We start from the raw sequence: 19,051 nt of genomic DNA on the forward strand, positions 1-19,051 counted from the left end.
AAGCGGCTGACCGATGCGTATCTTCCCGTAGATTATTATTATTGTAAATATTCCGCTCGCCACCCAGTTAAGCTTGGTGTAGACTCCTGATTGATTATTGTACTTGCTAGGCTTGATCTTATCTGAAGTTTGAAAAGTTTACGGCAATAATGAATGACACAGCCAAGAACAAATTAAAAGTATTGAGACGAAGACCCCTGTGTTCTCTTCTGCGCGACGGAAGAAAGCCGAATGGTTCTGCTCAGATTCATCGATTCTCGATTCCTCGGTTTTCCAGATTCATCGATTCTCGATTCCTCCGTTTTCCAGATTCCTCATCAGCTAGGTAGTTCAGCGTGGTCTCCGAGCGGCCTCGATCTCACTGCAGAGCGCTCAGTCGTCGACGCGAGCGATCCCGCACGCAGATAGCTTAGCGACGAGGACCAACCATATTGCGAGCTCAATGATAATTGTTCTGATAATCCTCCCGGCTAAAGTTTCCTGGATCGCTCGAGATTCGCTCCAGAAGCATGCTACATAGCCATGTTCATTGGAATGACCTCCCCCGATGTAAAACTGCTCCGTTAGATGCGATGCTCAGCTCTTCTACCCGCAGCTCCGGAGAAGCGGTTCCTAGGATGGATGCTGTCTTGAAGTACTCCGACTGAGCGAGCGGCAACGGAGGGTTCCGTGGCGTACGCCTGACATGCGGCTAGCGGAGCGGTGCATCGTGATTTAATCTCAGTTCGAGCCCGCGGTGCAACTCCCTACCTGCGTGTTTTGCCGATAAGCGATAGATGCTCCGTGGGCGACGTAGTATCGCTGGCCAGATCTCATCTTATCGCTCAAAGACATGGTTCGTTTCGTTCTTCCAGACAGTGGATCGACCTTTGCACTCGAGGTTGCGCTCTCTTCTGTCAGACACCCTCGGAGACACTCTGTCGCGAACGGAGCGCCCGAGTCCGCAATTTTCCCCAGACATGGCTTCCTGCGCTGGATTCATTTTTGAAATCTCTCTCTCCTGATACGCAGCACTCTCACGAAAACATCGAACTGATACCGTCGCGTTGTTCTATCTGTCGTCGTCATTGCGGTGAGACAGACGGAGAGTCGGGCGTAGATTCCACTCGTACCAACACCGTGGATAGTGCGAGCGCGCAAGCCACCTACAGAAAGTGAGTCGTTACTCCGAAAGTTTTCCTCAGCCCCAGAATAAGTACTTTGCCGCCTTAGTCCGTTGTCAAAATCACTGAGGCTTTTCGTCATCTTGAAGTCTTGAATTCATGCGAATCGAAACTCCTACGATCGAGAAATCGCCTCTGGAGATTTTCAATGTTCTCCGGTGAGAGCTAAGGGCGGTTTACGATAGCTGGTCGAGCCGAGAGATGTTCGAGTTCGGCGGAGCAGACAGTCGTTCCAACTGGAAATCTTCATGTCTTGAGCCCCCTGATTCGTTACCTGGAAGAGGAAACCATCCCGTCCCTTCTACGGGATCTGGTCCTCGGCTCCCGGGAAGATCTCGAACGGGATTATTAGCGGAGTCGGTTTTGAGCTCGAGCTGCTCCCAGCCCGGCTCTCCCACTTTGGGCATAGGATAGAAATGAAACTTTTTCGCTCCAAAGTTACAGATTCAATCACGATGCCGGCCAACGTACTCCTCATCGGGTCGGGAGGCCGAGAACATACACTCGCGTGGAAACTCTCGCAATCAGCGAAGGTTTCGAAGATTTTCATCGCCCCCGGCAACGCCGGTACAGCCCTCGAAGACAAGTGTCGGAACGTTTCGCTGAATAACAACGACAATGCAGCGGTAATCGATTTCTGCAAGAAAGAGAGGATAGACCTCGTCGTTGTCGGCCCCGAAGACCCCCTCGCTAACGGGATCGCGGACGCACTCAAGTCTTCCGGCATCAGGTGTTTCGGATGTTCGAAGGCTGCGGCCCAGATCGAAGCGTCGAAAGCGTTCTCGAAGGACTTTATGGCGAAGAACAACATCCCAACAGCCCGCTACGAGAACTTCACCGATGTCAAGAAGGCGAAGGACTTCATTGCCTCGGCAGATTTCCCCGCTCTGGTCGTTAAGGCGTCAGGTCTTGCAGCGGGAAAAGGCGTCATTGTCGCGAGCGACAAGGCCGGAGCCATCGCCGCTGTAGATTCTATCCGATCGTCGATGGCCAAAGCCAGCGATATCATCGTTGTTGAGGAACTCCTCGACGGCAACGAGGTCTCTGTTCTCGCCTTCTCCGACGGGACGAACGTTCATTGCATGCCCGCCGCTCAGGACCACAAGAGACTCGAAGACTCGGACAGAGGACCGAACACAGGAGGCATGGGAGCTTATTGCCCGTGCCCACTGCTCAGCAAAGAAGTCATGACGCAGATCGAAAATCAAATCATCAAGCGAACTATCGACGCTCTCAAGAGAGATGGGACGCCCTTCGTTGGCTGTTTATTCGCTGGACTCATGATAACGAAAGACAATCAAGCAAAAGTACTCGAATTCAACTGTCGATTCGGAGACCCAGAGACGGAAGCTGTCCTGCCACTGATGACCTCGGATCTTTACGACACCCTCGTGGCTTGCGTGAACGGTGATCTACCCAGCGCTCTTCCGACTTGGAAAGTAAACACCTACGCTTGCGGAATCGTTCTGGTATCCGGAGGATATCCAGGCTCCTACCCCAAAGGAAAGAGGATCACGGGCTTGGACAGTGCGGCGGAACACGGGGTGAAGACATTCCACGCCGGAACAACGCAAGGTACGGCTGGCGATCTGCTCACCTCCGGCGGTCGTGTCATGGTGTGCGTGGCCGAACACAGCGATCTTCGGACTGCCAAATACTTGGCGCAACTCGGAGCCGAGTTGATCAATTTTGAGGGAAAGTACTACCGGAAGGATATCGCTCATCGCGGAATCAATGTCGCGTGTCCGAAAGACCCCTTGACCTATTCGATGTCGGGTGTGGACATCGCTGCGGGAGATCGGCTCGTTCGAAGTATCAAGTCGTTGACCGACTCAACGAAACGTCCCGGAGTCATGGGTTCCATCGGGGGTTTCGGTGGATTATTCGATCTCAAGGCAGCGGGGTGAGCGTATTTGAAAGACGATATCATCTCCGAAATACCGAAGGAAAATTATTCCACCCCACATGAGTCCAGTCAACTCCTGATTTCAGATACAAAGATCCGATACTGGTGTCCGGAACCGATGGTGTTGGAACGAAGCTGAAAGTTGCGAACGCTTGCAATATACACGATACAATCGGAATCGACCTCGTCGCCATGTGCGTCAACGATATTCTCGTCCAAGGCGCTGAGCCCCTGTTCTTCTTGGACTACTTCGCGTGCGGTCATCTCGACCCCAACGCCGCCAAACAGGTAACTGCGACTGTAGAGCGGGGAGGTGTCGAGCCTTCTGGGAAGCGATGAATACATCCTGAGCTAAGAAATTGCCGTGGTGTTGAACGCAATTCCGATTCGATCTTATCTCCCCAAGATCATCGCTGGAATCGCGGAAGGGTGCCGACAGTCGAGATGCGCACTCATTGGTGGGGAAACCGCCGAGATGCCGGGGATGTACGAGCCGGGCGATTACGATCTCGCAGGCTTCTCGGTGGGAGCAGTCGACCGAGATAAGGTGAGCGGAAGACTTAGGCGATCTGTATTTGAATTGAAATCGTCACGAGTTTTCATCTGAAGGCGGACGTTGTCAACAGATACTCCCGCGCGACGGTGATATAACCGACGGTGACATCGTTGTGGGCTTCGGGTCTAGTGGGATACATTCGAACGGCTATTCGCTAGTTCGCAAGGTCGTGGAACGGTCTGGCGTCCGATACAGCGATGCGGCCCCGTTCGATGAGACTAAGACTCTGGGACAGGTTCTCCTCACACCAACGAGAATTTACATCAAGTTGCTTTTGAATGCCGTGCGTTCCGGGAAAATAAAAGCATTAGCGCACATTACCGGAGGAGGTCTGACCGAGAACATTCCAAGAGTTCTTTCGAAGAAGTTCGGTGTATTCTTGGACGCCGCTGAATGGTGAGTGCCGATCCGCTGCCGAGAGTACCGGCAAGAAGATGAGCCTCCACTCCATAAGGGGCATACAAACATTATTCATTATGGATGCGAGACGGGCTCTTTCTCATCAGTTCATCAGTTTTTTTTCGCTCACTCAGGTATATACCGCCGGTATTCAGCTGGCTCCAAGCGGAGGGTAACATCTCGAACGAAGAAATGCTCCGAACCTTCAACTGTGGTTTAGGAATGGTGGCTATTGTTAGTCCGGAACACGTTCAAGCAATTATTGATGAGAGTGAAAACGAAGGACGAGTCGTCGGAAAAGTTTTGGCCACAAAAGAGGGATCTCCGCAAGTCAATGTCCGGTAGGTGACTCGCTGAGAATTTTCCGATTCCTCACGGCGACCTGGTCCGTATCCCTGTGGCACCGATTTCTTCTATTTATCAATCGATGCTCATTTGCTTCCAGGAACTTCAATGAATCAATTAACCGCTCATCACCGCAGCCAAAACCTCCGAAGAAAAAGTTTGGCGTTCTGATATCCGGCACGGGCACGAATTTGCAGGCTCTCATCGATCACGTGAAGAACGTCGAGCGTCAGTCAGAAGCCGAAATCGTGTTGGTTGTGTCGAACGTGGATGGTGTAGAAGGTCTCAACCGAGCTCACAAGGCTGGAATTCCAACGAAAGTGATCTCGCACAAAGACTTCAAGTCTCGATTAGAATTCGACATGAAAGTGCATGAAGCTCTGACAACGGCCGGAGTCGAGTACATTTGCTTGGCAGGCTTCATGAGGATACTCTCGGCGGATTTCACTCAGAAGTGGTACGGTAAAATTATAAACGTTCATCCAGCGCTCTTACCGTCGTTCAAAGGTGCAAACGCCCACAAACAGGCTATCGAGAGCGGCGTCAAGATCAGCGGGTGCACGGTAAGAGAAGAGAAATTCAGTGAAGTTCGCCGATGTGGCACCTGCCATATGTCAGAGCCGACTCAAATTACAGAGGATGTTTACTGTATCGGAGAGCTTGTTTCCAGGTTCATTTCGTCGTTCCCGAGGTTGACGCCGGAGCTATCGTGCTCCAGGCCCCAGTACCGGTCGAGCCCGACGACACAGTTTCGACATTGTGCGAACGCGTGAAAAAAGCTGAGCATCGTATCTTCCCTGAGGCAATGGAGCTCATAGCACGAGGCAAAATCCTGCTGCGACCTGATGGGAAAATCGCATACAAGAACGACAGATGAATTAATGTATATCGCCTATGCGTGTTCTCCGATCGGTGGAGCTCGACAGCGAGACCCGTCATTTATGGCGCGAGCCGCAGATGCGCAAACTTCGGAATGCATCATCATGTAGATATGCCGTTTTTTGAAGTGACACGATTTGAATTCCGCAGAATAAATGTAGATATCCTCATGAACCTGTTAAAACCCGTATGCATTTGTGTAGATGTAGTCCTCCCGCCGAAGCATGGCCTGGTTCGGAGTCGCTCTTTCTAACGTCAGTATTCATAGGTATCGCTCTCTCCGTTATGCGAGCAATATATTGAATCATTATATTTATGCTCATCATCTTCATTATATTCACTATGAAAATAAGAAGCTCTCCCGATCGGGCGAACAATGCCCAACTCGCGCAGTGTCCATCCATCCGAGCTCTTGCTCGTCCAAAATTGAAGCCTCGGCATTCGGGTGATTCCGGAGGACTTCGCGAGTTTCCCTTGGCCTCATCAGCGGTATTTCAAAATTTTCTTAGACAATATTCTTCGTCCGCGCTTGCATTCGTCGAAATGGGAGGGCAGTTCGCCCGCAAACTCCCGTCCCCTCCGCCCTTAGCAGCATCTTCTTCGTTCCCGAGAGTCATGGATCACGGGGTCGCGATGTGGCCCTTCGGTCGCCTATGTGATGAAGCATAATCGAATTCACTCTCTCGGGGCGAGTTCAATCTTCGCTCCGTAGACTCGGAGACGGAAGCACTCGTCTGACCTCTGCGACAGTCTCCTTGCGTTTGTCGGTGGGACGTTGGCGACTTGGAAATAAAAAGCCTCCACTTGCGGGATCGAAATTCATGCCGAAGGTTATCCGGGTCCGCACCCGAGGAAAATAGAAGATTTCGGGGTTGGATACCGTAGCAAAACTCGTCTTCAAAATATTCCATGCAGGCACAGCTTTGAATGCCCCCGGCGAGTTCGCCGCGACGGGCGGCCGGATTACGGTATGCGTTGTTGAATAAAGCGATCTATGCGCTTCGAAATATACGGCCCAAGTCGCAGATGAGACGATCCATTTTCGTTGCAAGTCTTCCCGGAATGACATCGCTCACCGAGGAATGGCTTCTGCATACCCATAGAAACCGATTCACTGTGGGGGCGGACAAGTCGGTTGAGAGTCAAGACTCGGGGTTCTCTTGGAGTTATACATGTTTCCTCCCCATCGCGTGTGAGAGAGGAATGTTTTCGAATTGCATCGGGATGTCAGAGCGAATCTGTACGGGCCGTCGCAGATTCTCACGATGACGCTCAAATTGCCTCGAAAGGTAGCGGTCGTCCCGACTTGCTTCGCCCAGGACCGCTTATCAGCGGCTCTTCAAGACCATGATGTTCAATCCGGCTCAGAACGCGGGAAGAGGGGCGGAAAAACAGAAAGTCGGAGAAAATGTGCACCCAAGTTACTGAAGAAAATCACGCTCTTCTATTCCACGTATCTTCGCTCAATTTTATTGAGTGTTTTTGTGGAGTTAGCCCAGTGGACCGATATGGGGAGAGAGCGACGTCACGCATGCGACACAAATAACTTGGCTCCTGATTCTTGGTGAAACAGAACTCACTGAGTGTTACGAAACGCGAGACACGAAGGCCGTCGTTGTACACTTGTTACGCAAATATTCCGACGGGTGGGGCCTGTTGAGCAGCACTCTCGAGCGTCCACAGAATATTTCCTGTGTTTTATTTGAGCGTACATCCGACTTGATTTTGATTCGGCGTCTTCTCGGCTAACAGACACGTTCTGTCCAAATAATTCAGAGCCGTGGGACTACATATAGTGCAGAGCCCCAGGAAAAGTACCTAGATCGATGCGGCGTGGTGCGCCATGCGAGACACGAGAGTTTACCGTCAATCGGAGCCGTCTTCGAAGAGCGCGCAAGTCTTCGATGGGCCGAGGAGTTATTGACTTGTCAAAACGGGATTCGACGTGAGCGACTACGGAACTCTGACAGTTGCTCGCGCTGTCGATGATTTTCTGCCTTAGAGTCAGCGTGACTGATAGCCCACTGCTGATGTAACTCAAGAAGCGTTTATCATTCGAGAAACGCCGAAACGTACGAGGTTGGTTGCTCCGAGGTCGTCGACGCCTATTTGACAGCGGAGCAACGGGTGACGCTTTGACTGAAATTTGACTTGTTTTCTGTGCTGCGTTTATACCGAGCAGGAATGCCAAGTGTCGAACAAGGTTAAGGTCTTCCACAGGCGAATTTTTGAAACAACGACACAAAGTGTCGTTAGCTGCCCCGAATGGTCAGAGAAATCGAAGCCTTCCCGCCAACTTGAGAAAATCTTTCAGAGGGCTTTTTTTTGACAGTCTCCGTCACAATCCCTCAGGGTACCTCTCGCCACCCGCTTGAGCTGTGAATTCCATTCACCAGCTGACTGGACCAGAGAGATCCGGGCTTCTCATTGATAGGACAATTCTTCGAGAGTTCGGATGCGGGGCACGGCATACAGCCGACTTCTGGAATTCGTATCCCCTCGAGCGTAATTAGCCGGGGAATTCCCGGCCGGTCCTCCGCGGATCGGGACTACCAAGAAAATCTGACCGATCATTCGGCTCGTTACCGACTTGCCATCAGAGCTCCGTGAGGGCGGTGTCAAATAAGGCTCATCATTTCTACCATGGGCTCTGACTCATGACAGACAGACGCTGCTTAGAATACATCGAAAAAGTGTACGCTAGAAGCAGCGGCTGGAACAGAAGCGGCAACATCACCGTCAGCAATTGGCGTCAGCGAGTGAAGGCAGCAAGGACGTCCAAAAACGTTCGTCTCCGAGCGTCGACTTCGCCGCCGCCGCTGCTGCTTCAGCCGCTCTATCCCGTCTTCGCTTCGGTAACCTCAATACAGAAGTTGGCAACATGCGATTCAGAAATCCCACATGGGCATCGAGTTTTCGAGCAGCGGGTAGGAACGACAGTGGAAGCCCCACCCGTTTTTTGTTTCCAGCTCGATCGACCCGTCTCGACCACTGCGGCTCAGTTTGCTTGCCGGTGCCGAATGAGAAATCGAGCTCCCCTCCATCACTCAGTGTCCCTTACCATTTTTGCGAGGAGGTTGCAATCCAACTACCGTGTGTACGCTTCAACATAGTACCGCTGCTGCTGCTGCTGAAGTAGCATCAGTGGGTTTTACCACTTCGACCAGATTCCGAAAGTGTCTTTTTCTCGGTCTGTGCGCGTTCTCGTGTCAGATCGTGCAGCGGCATGCTCGCCCGCTCCTTGATCTTCATCATCATCGATACGTGAAGTGTGCGACTGGTGGAGAAGTTCAGCAATGAGCAGCGACCGAGGAGACTGACCTGTTACAGTTAAGCAAGGACTCGATCAATCTGCAGGGATACGATAGTTGCCGACTACGACGCTCGAACGCTATGGTTTGTGAAAACTCTAGTTTCTTCATGATTGGCCATTAGCGAATTCTGCACTATATTCCTTTGTACCGACACTTCTCTCGGTGACCCCTTCGAAAGTTCCCCGAGGGAGGATGTAGCAGCCCAGATCCAATCGGAAAGACGGTAACTACTATTGTCAAAGCCGGCGACGAGCCGACAGCCGGCACACGACTTATCGGATACCGATCGGGATAATGCGTTCAAGGAGCTCAGTTGAAGACTGCGATCTATTACAACATAGCAGTCGATCTGTGGGTCGTAGTCTGAAAGGCTCTTCCTTGAATACTAAATCGCAGAGAGTCGGCTACCCGCTGCTATAATTCGGTTCATCCGATCGTACCCGTGAATTTCACTTTCGCTGAGCATAAGCTGATTCCGCTGAGGCTCTGCTCACTCTCTTGCCGAAGTTCCTGTCCGTCGCTCACCTTCGACGTGCTGGGGAGTCGAGATACAATGATTCGATAGATGATCGTGGAGAATAACGAATAAAAATGAAAACTTTGATTAGTATAATCATAATTATAATTCTTATCCGTTTCCCCGTTCTTTCCCATCGGCCAACTTCGGTGTACGATGGTGAATCGAATAAGCGCGGACCGATCGCCGGCCTCGCTCTAGCTGTGACGGAAATCAACCACAAGCTACGACGGCGAACCACTGATGTGATGATTGGTCACAGCCTCGAGAGTCAGGAGAGCTCCTCGGGTGGTTTCAGCGGAACTAATGGACGGTCGGTCGGTCATCAGCAACGCGGCGTCCGGGTCGACTCTGGAAGAATCATACTCCGAGATGATTTCCGCATGGCAGCTCGTGTTTTTCAGTGAATCAATGGATGTTCGTACCGCAATTCAGTCGCATTTCAATGATGATGGGTACTGCACCTATGCTGACTGTCTTGGTGGTCACCCCAAGGCAATCGGGGTTCTTGGATGTTCGACGAGTTTGAAAAAAAAAGACAACGGGAAAACAACGAAGCGTACTATGAAGGTGAAGACGGAAGCATAAAATGGAGGGTTTCCATGCGAAGGGCTTAGAGGCATCTCCGAGCAATTGTTTGAACCAGTCGGTATTCGATTGCGACCCGTCAAAGTCGTTACATTTACTGCCTCTTCCGAGAAACTGTTTCCTTTGATAGACATTCGCGCACGGCTAATAAGCAATAAATTAGTCAATGTTATGCAGTAGATCGGAAGAGATGAGTTCAACGCGGACGTGTGTTCCGAGAAGACGGGTGAGAAGTCATGGTCAACCCGTCTATTGTTCTGTCTCTGAAGAGCTATGTACAGCGGACCCGGAGAGGGAAAAAAATTCTCAAATTACAGAAGAATTCCATTCTTCGCAACGAAAGCAGGCGGTGAGCGAGAGAAGGATATCACTCCTTCACCAAGGCACTCGGCTGGTGATGCCGGCTCAGATTGCTCTTTAGGCGTTGTTACGTGAACTTTGCTTCCGTTTAAAGAAGCATAACGACTTCCCCACCTACCGAGGTCTTTGCTACGTTGTCGGAGCCTTCCGATACTGAATGAGAGATTGAAAGCTGCGGAAAATAGGATTCGACTCACGCGGACATTGTCTTCCAACTATCGATTGAAAGAAATCATTTCGGAAAGGATTCCAGAAAGATTGATATTATTTATTTCTATGAGCGTCATTGCGAAGAAATCTGCAACCTCTGTCGATTCTATCTTAGCTCAAATTACTTTTCCGACTCGTGCGAGCACTGCTCTTGGATTTCTTCAAACAAACTCGCCGAGCTCCAAGCAATTCCAATGGAAAGCATGAGACTTCCCATCACATAGAGGAGTCCATCGTAATCGCCGAGAGTATCCCGGAAGAAACCTGGGGGGAAGGAGCACACATTAAGGGTCCTCATAGGTCTTCGGAGATGACGTTTCTCTTTGTGGAATTGCAGAGTTCTCCAGGTGCTCTGGACTTACCGATCACGCCGGGTCGCCCGAGTCCGGTGATCCCTGTCATAAACGACATTAGCCCTAGCATCACGGGCACGTCCGAAATTTTTCCGGCGTAGTCGCCGACGAGCACAACAATGACAACCGTGCTCGTCCCAGTCGTCAATCCGATCAGGAGGCTGCACAGCGACACAGCCCAGAATCCAGAGACGAATGGGAGTAGGTTCATGGAGAGACCGAAGATGGCACACGATATGCTCAGTATGGTGGGCCGGGACAGCATCCCGGAATCCGAGACAAGGCCCACTGATAGACGACCTGGATCAGAGAGAGCACAATGTATCAAGCGTCAAGACCTCCTTTTGAGGAACGCCTCAATCCTCGTTGACGACTCACCCACGACATCCATCACCGCGAAACCGGACAAGATATATATACCCAACTGTTCGTCTACTCCTCCATCAACGGCATAATCGAGCATTATTGTCTGGAAGCAGGAATTCGAATTCACGAAAACCACGTAGCTGATGCCCAAGAGGTATAATAGAGGACAGTTTCTCTCTCGCACGTCTTCCTGGAATGAAGGTGGACACTCGTTGGTGTAGGAGACCGGGGTAGGAGATCGCTCGCATCTCGGGTCACTCGCCGCCCCGCCCACCTCAAAATCCATGTCGGCCGGGCCTCCCACAATCACTTCAGGTCCGAAAATCGACAATGTCGTAGAGATAGCGGATGATCTCCTCCGGAGTCGTTGCCTCGCTAGCCCCGAAGAAACGGAAATTCTCCTATTGGCGCCAGGGGTGAACACAGCCGTCATGGAAGCCGAGCGCATGGACTCGCCGCGCGATCTTCGGACATCCGGGATCTTCACGGACACGCTTCCTACGCTTTCCACACCAGAATCATTCTCCGGAGGAGCTGGAGGAGTGGATCATCGATCGAGTACCGTATCGACTTCGGATCTCCCCGATTGGAGTGAGGAAGATAGCGCTATCTGAACTCACGATGGATTCGCTGACTCGGAGCGTGCCGCGCGCGTTCGGTCTTCGTATTATCGTCTTCGCCCTCCTCTTCAACCCGATCGACGGTGTGATGTAGCATTGCCTCGCGGAAACTCTGGAAAGCTTCTTCGTCGTGTCCTCCTCGATGCTCGTTAGTTTCGCAGGAATACTGAGAAACCGATCTCTCCCTGTAGTTTTCAGATTGCACGAGAAGACATTCGTCGACACTTGCACATCGTGCCGGTCGGGTCGCGGCCCCGCTTCAAAGCAAAGATTAAAATCATTTCTCAATTATTGTCAAAATTTTAGGAAGGGCCAATCCTAAGCTGATCTCACCTCCCGTTGAACCATGGCGGCGATCGTATCAATAACGCGCAGGCCACGCTGTTAGCCATGATAGCCCCCATAATGAGATGACAAGCGCGGAAGCCCACTTGATCAACCAAACGACCAAAAAGTGCCGGAAAGACGAATGATGCCACGGCATTCCCAGTGTAAATCAAGCCACTGGCCGTCACCTAGGAGCGTTCGGATGATTTCCTGCTTGAAGTCTGAATCAATACTTTGCCTCTTTCGAGCACACGGTAAATCTTCATCTGGTACCTTTTTCTTATCGAACCACGCATTCAGACAGTAATTCACCGCAGGAAAAATCAAGCCCATCCCGAAGCCTGGGGGGAAAAAATTCCGAAAGGAGGTGCTACTTCGGTTCATCTCGAGACAAAGAAATATGTGGTCAAGGTGGGCTCGGGTGCACCTACCGTGGCCGATGCCACAGAAGAAGATGAGCTCGATTATATCCGTAGCGAAGTAGCAGGCCATTATTGAAAGACACGAGATCAACGAGCCCAGAATGGCGATGCTTCTAGGTCCGTACCGGCGTACGCAGTATCCCGTTAGTATGCCTGAAGAAAAGCTCAATCTCAATTCTTGCCGGGGCGTCTGGTTCCGTGGTGATGTAGATCTCTATTCCACAGTTGTAGCGTCACATCTCACCGGATATGTTACACACGGCGATGATTAACGAAACGGGCCACGAGGCGTCAGTTCTCGAAACACCATAATACTCGTGGGTTTTTCGGAAGACCACACTCCCAGATCTTAAGATTGCCAGAGTGAAGAAATTCGAAAGCGAACAAGCCACGGCGATCACCCAACTCCACGAGCAATCCGGACCTGGGCATCGTCGGACGTAAGGAGTCTTGCGCGGAATCTCTGAGGAACGCTTAGATGGGATTGCACCGCGCGCTTTACTGTCGATCGTCTTCGCCATGGTCGACTGAGCCGCCTTGAGAGGCTAGGGGTCTTCCTCGATCTCTTTCAGCTTTGACCTCTTGTTTATTATTCCGATGTCGAGACATCTCTTGGGCTCTTAAGTGCGTCCTTCATCATCCTTTTTTCAAGAGCATCCTCCAAGGTTACGGAAGGATCGATATTCGGGCGAGGGCTGTGTCTACGGGAGATCGAGCTTGGCCGCTTGTTAGCCGAGCCACAAGCCACTTCATAGTCACCAGCTCGATTCAAGCCCAGAAGTGGGTACAAGGTGTACTACAGTCCTCAACATTCAGATCATGCGAACAGCCACCTGAGGGGGAGCGCTCTCTCCACAAACACTCTGCGAGTACATTTCGCCGCGGTAATTTCTGGTCGGTGGGGATGGGCCTGCGACCTGTAGCGTGACTTTCGAGCTTGCACGCGGACTGTTTTGAACCGGCTCCGATGCACTCTTCAAGGAGGATAACCTGTGAACGCCGCGAAATCCTCCGAGACCCCTCACGGAGGCCCATTCCCAGCCATCGGTCTGGCTGAGAGAGTCTCGGAGCCCACAACGGTATTCGGAATCGGGCATTTTTGCCGGCCTCATCTATCATTGACCGACACGGAAGTCTGGTGTCACAGCACAGATTTTTAATTGCTTGCTTAGGAACGCCGTCAACTGGGATTCGCTACCGGGTCACAGTTCACCGCAGGGTGACATCGGAAGCGCACCGCATCAGACGGGATCTGAGAGCCGAAGCTCTGCACATCTGATACAATCGACGTTCAATCTTATTACCGGGACGGTGAACCGTTCGGAATGTCTGGATCAAGCTGGGATATGGCCGTCCTGGGGTATTCTCGCGAAAATGTTTGCAGCAATCGAGCGCAAATTCATCATCTGAATTGATAACCCTTCAAGAACATTTTTTATTTTGAAATTCTCTACTAATTAAAATTGAAAGAAGCTCTCAGCTTGACTGACACGAATAGCTTCTTGGTACATCGGTTGCGCTATCCGTCGGATCCATATGCTGCACAGGAGCCTAGGGAGGAGAGGCATAGAATGCTTAATTCTCCTCTGCAGTCTTCAGGAAGCAGGTCTAGTCGGCCCTTCCCACCGCACGCCGAAAATCAAGGTCTCGGAAATAATGAGGGCTTTTGAGAACAGTACACAGGAATACGAACGGATCTGTAATTAACTCTGACCAACCAGCGCATGGCATGGATTTCTTAAAAGAAAATAAAATACTGATGACCCTTCCGTTGTCCTTCTCTCGACCTCACCCCATTGAACATTTCTTGGTCGAATGAAAATCGATCGAACTTTAACCATGTTCGGTATATTTGGGCCGCGCGACCTATAAATCTTCGGAGATCTCTATTCTCCGCCTCGAATGTGGTCGACGACAATCAGGAGGGAACCGAGCTGAATCCAATCGTTTTCCAGGCAAATTTCTCCAGTATTTGGAAACTATTGTTGCTCTTGCTCGGCACGAGATGCTGTAACATGAAGTTTGCATCGGGAGGAGCTCTCCTTCCAGCAGTGATAATATTCAAGAACAATCCGTGGCATGCTGTAGTGAAGCCTTTGTCCCAAAAAAACGAATCTGTTTACGTTCCTCACGCACCGCATTGCCCGGAAACTGGTAAAACCGTTTGCGTCAATGTGCATACGTATCCCGAGTGAGTACTGGACGGCATTTTAAATTCAATTGTATGAACGAAGCTCGCCTGCGGAGACATCGGAACATTGTCGAGATATGTATAATGTCTCTCAGGTTTAGAAAAAAATCGGAGTCCTCTTCTTCCGCAGGGAGCAGGTGATCCACATGGTACACGGTACCAGATTCCGATACTTCAACTTCAGTACCGTTTTTTTCGATGATCGGGAAAACTTCGACGAACCACACATTCAAATTTGGGCACCGCCGCCTCCGGAAACCCCTACGTATTCTGTGGCAACGCTGCTCTTGCTTCAAGATGAGCCGCAGTACTCTTTTCAAAAATCTCCCAACCCATGGTGGGACTTGAAGCACTATTCTAAAACGTGAGCGCACGATCCGAATCGTGAAATATCTAGGATACTGCTGAATCGCATTGGGGGTCCAGGCCCAGCCGCTCCGAGTGGCTTTGAAAAGTTTTCGGGCTTTTCAGACTGAAACGGAGAAAGAGGAATACGAACGGCGTAGAGCCAGCGTGCGAGACTCGTAATCTCTACATTTCACCCAAAGTCGCTCTCAACGACAAAAACCAGTGGAAATACATCGTGAATGCACAGGACAGGGATCCTCGAATAAAACAGATCGTCCGAGCTGAGCTCTGCAGGTAAACGCTCCCGGCTCCAAAGAGAGAGAGCTGAACTCACCTCGAATATCTTGGAGCTCATCTCACTAAAAACGTGCCTAGGAGCTCTTCTCCGATGAACAGCACTGAGTGCAGAATCGTGATCACAAAGTACTCGCTTTCTCTTTAGGAGCATGGATGAAGCCTGTTCTTCGAGCATCAGCCTCCCATTCGGCTACACATCGGTTTGCAAACAGAAATACTTGAAGAAAAAGCTTTTGAGTTTGGATGTGGATGGTCGAGGTCTTTCCGAGGAGAATTTCTTCGTACCGTCTTGCTGTGTTTGTGAATTAGTGAGAACAGCGTGAACTTCGGAATCGACCGCTCTGGCGCCTGCTTGCTGATTCCACGTAGTACGGTTGAATATACTCTCTGTATGTTTGAGAACTCACAATTCATCGAATAAACTGATATCAATCAAAAAATCCTCAGCTCGATCTTGACGATGCATGTTCGTGTTTTGCTGAGATACACTGTTCTTCATGGAACATTCCCCTTGATTGACTTGTTTGATGATTCTTCGAATATAATTATCCTCTCAACGATGAAGACTTCCTAAATTCTGTACATCTTAACCAGAAGAATCTATTTCCGAGAAGACTGCGATCCGTTTCCAGCCAGCACTTCGGGTAGACCTCGCAGCACGCTTCAATTAGGGAAGTCCTTCCTCGTGTAGATCTTGGTGCCAGCAGCGGTCTCATGATGAAGCGATGCACACATTAACGACCTTATCAGCTTTGACGTCAATGAAGCTTCTAAGCTCTTCCGAGACTTCTTCCAGATTCGTTCTAGCTTCACACGGTCGACCTCCTTTCCCGCGCCAGGGTCTTTAGAGAGCGCTTGCCAGGCCGGGTAGCCGAGGAACCCTTTGCCCAGAAGTCATCGTGTTGCTCGATTCTCGCCCGACGGCGGCAGACAGGCTGGCAGATCGGAAAAGTCATTGGGTGAAGTGTCAGCTTCGATCGAGGGCACTGGCATGAGACTCCATAATTTTCATCGTGGCGACATCATAGTGAAATCGATGCCGTTCGCCGCTGTACTGCATCCTCGGCTCGCTGGCCGATACTGCGACGAGTGTCTCAATGAGTGAGTTCATTCTTCCTGCCTCTGAGAGGGGGTGATATTCCCTTGGAAATAAGATAGCAGAATACTTGTCCACCGCTAATGAATCACGATAAGGGACCACGACGCCCATGTGAGATGATGCACCCCTTGACGCCCTTGACGCATCGGAACTTTCAGGTTGAGCCGACCAAGAGCTCTGCGCTGTCCGGGATGCCCTTTTGTAAATTATTGCAGTCCTCGCTGTAAAGTGAGTTGCCTCGGATCGCTCGCCCCAGAGGGATTCTTGTCCTTTCAGATTTTCATGTAATTCATCCTTTTCCCGGCTGCATCCAATGAGCGCCCCCTTCGGCGGACCATGCCTTAAGAGAGCTTTTTTGCAGGAGCGACATTTTCCGTATCATTCGTCTTTCGAGTGTGCTATACTCAAGGCTTTCATTCCAGAAACTCCGGACGTAACCTTCCGGTTGTTTTGCAAACTCCTCCACCAAGTCCAGGTATGGGAGTCTTGCCTCACTTTAGGGTTTCACTCCAGCGGAACGACTGGACAGAATGCTGTATCCCACGAAGGACGTCTCACTACGCTTATCCGAACCACTAAACGCCCAGACTTGTCCTCGATTCTGGCCCGATTGAGACGTCTCAGAATGATTTAGCGACTGTAGTCAATGTTGATCTACCCTAGCTAGCCATGAGCATTCGCTCATCAGTCGGTCGCTCGGAGGCCGTGGGCGTATGCGAAGTTTAAAAATATTGCTCTGGTGATTGAAGCTCGGTATTACAGGGAAGAGAATTCTCCGATTTTGAGGAGCTTCTATTCACTGGGGAGAAAAGGACGTTCTCCGATCTACTGGACCGTGAGTTAGAGTTTACCGCCCAATCCGATCGAGGTAAAGCAGGCTCGGAACCGTCCCGAAATTTGTTCAAGTCAACTGTTCATTTGTGCGCAGATCGTGAGGACATCCGAAATGAGCCCGTCATGTTCACGCGCTTCAGAGCATACCACGCTCTTTTGGAAATCACTTTCCCTGACAACATGAAACCTAGTTTCGATGCCGCCCTCCAAATCTTCGGAAAGGTAACGATCGTCCGCTAGAATTTCTCCGAACCTCAGAAGATCTGGACTGGAGCCACATGCCGTCCCAGCATATATTCGGGTGATGGGAATACGCCTCCGGCGTATGATTCAAAAGTTTTTCGAATCCCGCAACCACCCTGCACCGGAATTGCGTGATCGTCAGTACGGGAGGTTTCTATACGATCCTCGATACGAGAAATGTCATTCGCGATTTCAGATGATGATAAACAGATTCTCGGTGCAGAGTTTCTATCTGGAACCGATCGGTGAAGCACTCTACCTAGCGCCCTCAATTCACGATCACTCATGTCTCCCGGATGCCATTTACACCTTCAACGGATGTGAGCTGACCATCAGAGCGATGAGGGATCTGGCTGTGTCCGATCCTCGAGAGGTAAGAGCCCGCAGGGGCTCCCGCCACGCTTCCCACATACATAAATATGATCCTATGCGAGCCGAAACTTCATTTCTGGGACTCGGCAGATTCACATTTGCTACACCGACATCCTCCAACCGCTCGATGATCGAATTGGCTTCCTGGAAGAGCACTATTTCTTCCGCTGCCAGTGCGTCTTGTGCTCTCAAGCCGATCATCCAATCAACAGAATGACAGTCACAAGGGAGAATCTCAGAGATTCTCTCCGGAGTGCCCTGATGGCTTGCTCGGACGATGAGATACGGCCCGACAGCGGGGTGGCAGCTATTTTCGAAAAGGTATTCATTCAATCACCGGCACGCTCTCGAAAGTCACTCTGATATTCGCTCTCCGGTCTCTATCAGCCGTGCGGTCGGCGCCGAATGAGATCCTCGGATTTCTTCAGGCAAAGTTCTACATCGACGAGGACGATAAGCACGAAAGCGAGACTGGTAAAACCGTACTGAAATTCTGGAAACTGGATGCGATCGCAGTGGCATTCGAATGCGCTGTTCGTTTGGGCAATGAGGAGGACGCGTACGAGTTCGGGGGACGTCTCTTGGACCTATACGCGTGAGTGACTCCTTTTATATATACATAGATATAGGATATGGGATATAGATAGATTCCCCTGCTCGAAGTCGGAAATCGAGATCGAGCTCTCCGAGAAGAGATCGGTACTACATGAATATCATGTTGGCTCAGGAAAACCTACGGAGATCGTAGACCGTGCTTCAGCGTCTTGAGTCTTCGAGTCGCTGAAGTATCGAAGTGCAAGGGACAGGCTGTGTATGAGGCAGCAATCGAAGGAGCCCGGAGAAAACTCATCATGACGCACGGATCAAATCATCCTTTGTGTGAGCGGTGCAAGGCGTTAGCTAATCGCTCCGCTCATCAGGGAAATTGTGAGTCGAAATCGGAGTAGGGAAATTCTGTGGAAGATGATAAGAGGATAAGACGAGCATTACAGGGGAATCCTCTCTGTCGTTCGGTCACCCACATCGTAGTCGGTCGAGTCAACTCTGATAGGAGAGTCTTTTCTACATTTTGATCTCACAATTCACTACGACGAGGAATACAGGAGTGAAGCTCAGAGCAAGGCAGGCGCTTCCGTAAGGGTTCTGGGCAGCGCTGAAACCCTCATTGGACGAGGCAGTCCGGAAAACTCATGGGTCGCGGGGATTTCCTTGCCTCGAGCGTGTTTTCTCGGCTCGAAATAATTCCTTTTGTATGAACTTGCTATACGTCCAGTTCGAATTAGGATCTTCCATTGATATTTCCGTCACAATAAACAGAGATATGTGCAGAACGGGGAGGTAT

At 50.7% G+C, this 19,051-nt stretch overlaps 4 protein-coding genes across 4 annotated transcripts; 3 read left to right on the forward strand and 1 right to left on the reverse strand.

Moving 5' to 3' along the window:
• Window positions 1-1,618: 1,618 nt before the first annotated feature.
• Window positions 1,619-5,426, forward strand: Gart (trifunctional purine biosynthetic protein adenosine-3 Gart). Its single transcript, XM_003738837.2, has 7 exons — window positions 1,619-3,066; window positions 3,156-3,357; window positions 3,476-3,616; window positions 3,696-4,021; window positions 4,159-4,365; window positions 4,470-4,932; window positions 5,040-5,426. The coding sequence occupies exons 1-7, from the start codon at window positions 1,619-1,621 to the stop codon at window positions 5,244-5,246; spliced, it is 2,994 nt and encodes a 997-aa protein (XP_003738885.2). The 3' UTR covers window positions 5,247-5,426.
• A 4,932-nt stretch (window positions 5,427-10,358) lies between these two features.
• Window positions 10,359-12,846, reverse strand: LOC100905804 (monocarboxylate transporter 11). The gene is made up of 9 exons (XM_029113134.1): window positions 12,570-12,846; window positions 12,335-12,478; window positions 12,177-12,244; window positions 11,910-12,091; window positions 11,577-11,761; window positions 11,222-11,490; window positions 10,969-11,164; window positions 10,600-10,890; window positions 10,359-10,501 (listed from the first exon to the last, which is right to left on the reverse strand). Exons 1-9 carry the CDS (start codon window positions 12,844-12,846, stop codon window positions 10,359-10,361), a joined length of 1,755 nt encoding a protein of 584 aa, XP_028968967.1.
• Window positions 12,847-14,340: 1,494 nt separating this feature from the next.
• Window positions 14,341-15,484, forward strand: LOC108865139 (spatzle 5 Toll-1 receptor). Its single transcript, XM_018641856.1, has 4 exons — window positions 14,341-14,516; window positions 14,647-14,880; window positions 14,988-15,158; window positions 15,307-15,484. Exons 1-4 carry the CDS (start codon window positions 14,341-14,343, stop codon window positions 15,482-15,484), a joined length of 759 nt encoding a protein of 252 aa, XP_018497372.1.
• Window positions 15,485-16,152: 668 nt separating this feature from the next.
• On the forward strand, window positions 16,153-18,992 carry LOC100905953 (histone-lysine N-methyltransferase SMYD3). The gene is given in 10 exon segments (XM_003738874.3): window positions 16,153-16,262; window positions 16,316-16,365; window positions 16,436-16,488; window positions 16,622-16,735; window positions 17,023-17,095; window positions 17,189-17,316; window positions 17,534-17,710; window positions 17,800-18,030; window positions 18,138-18,304; window positions 18,437-18,992. Coding segments are annotated over 10 exon segments (1,323 nt in total). The 3' UTR covers window positions 18,657-18,992.
• Window positions 18,993-19,051: the final 59 nt, after the last annotated feature.

Source organism: Galendromus occidentalis, unplaced genomic scaffold (assembly GCF_000255335.2).
Source record: "Galendromus occidentalis unplaced genomic scaffold, Mocc_1.1 scf7180000076336, whole genome shotgun sequence".
Classification (NCBI taxonomy): Eukaryota; Metazoa; Arthropoda; class Arachnida; order Mesostigmata; family Phytoseiidae; genus Galendromus; species Galendromus occidentalis.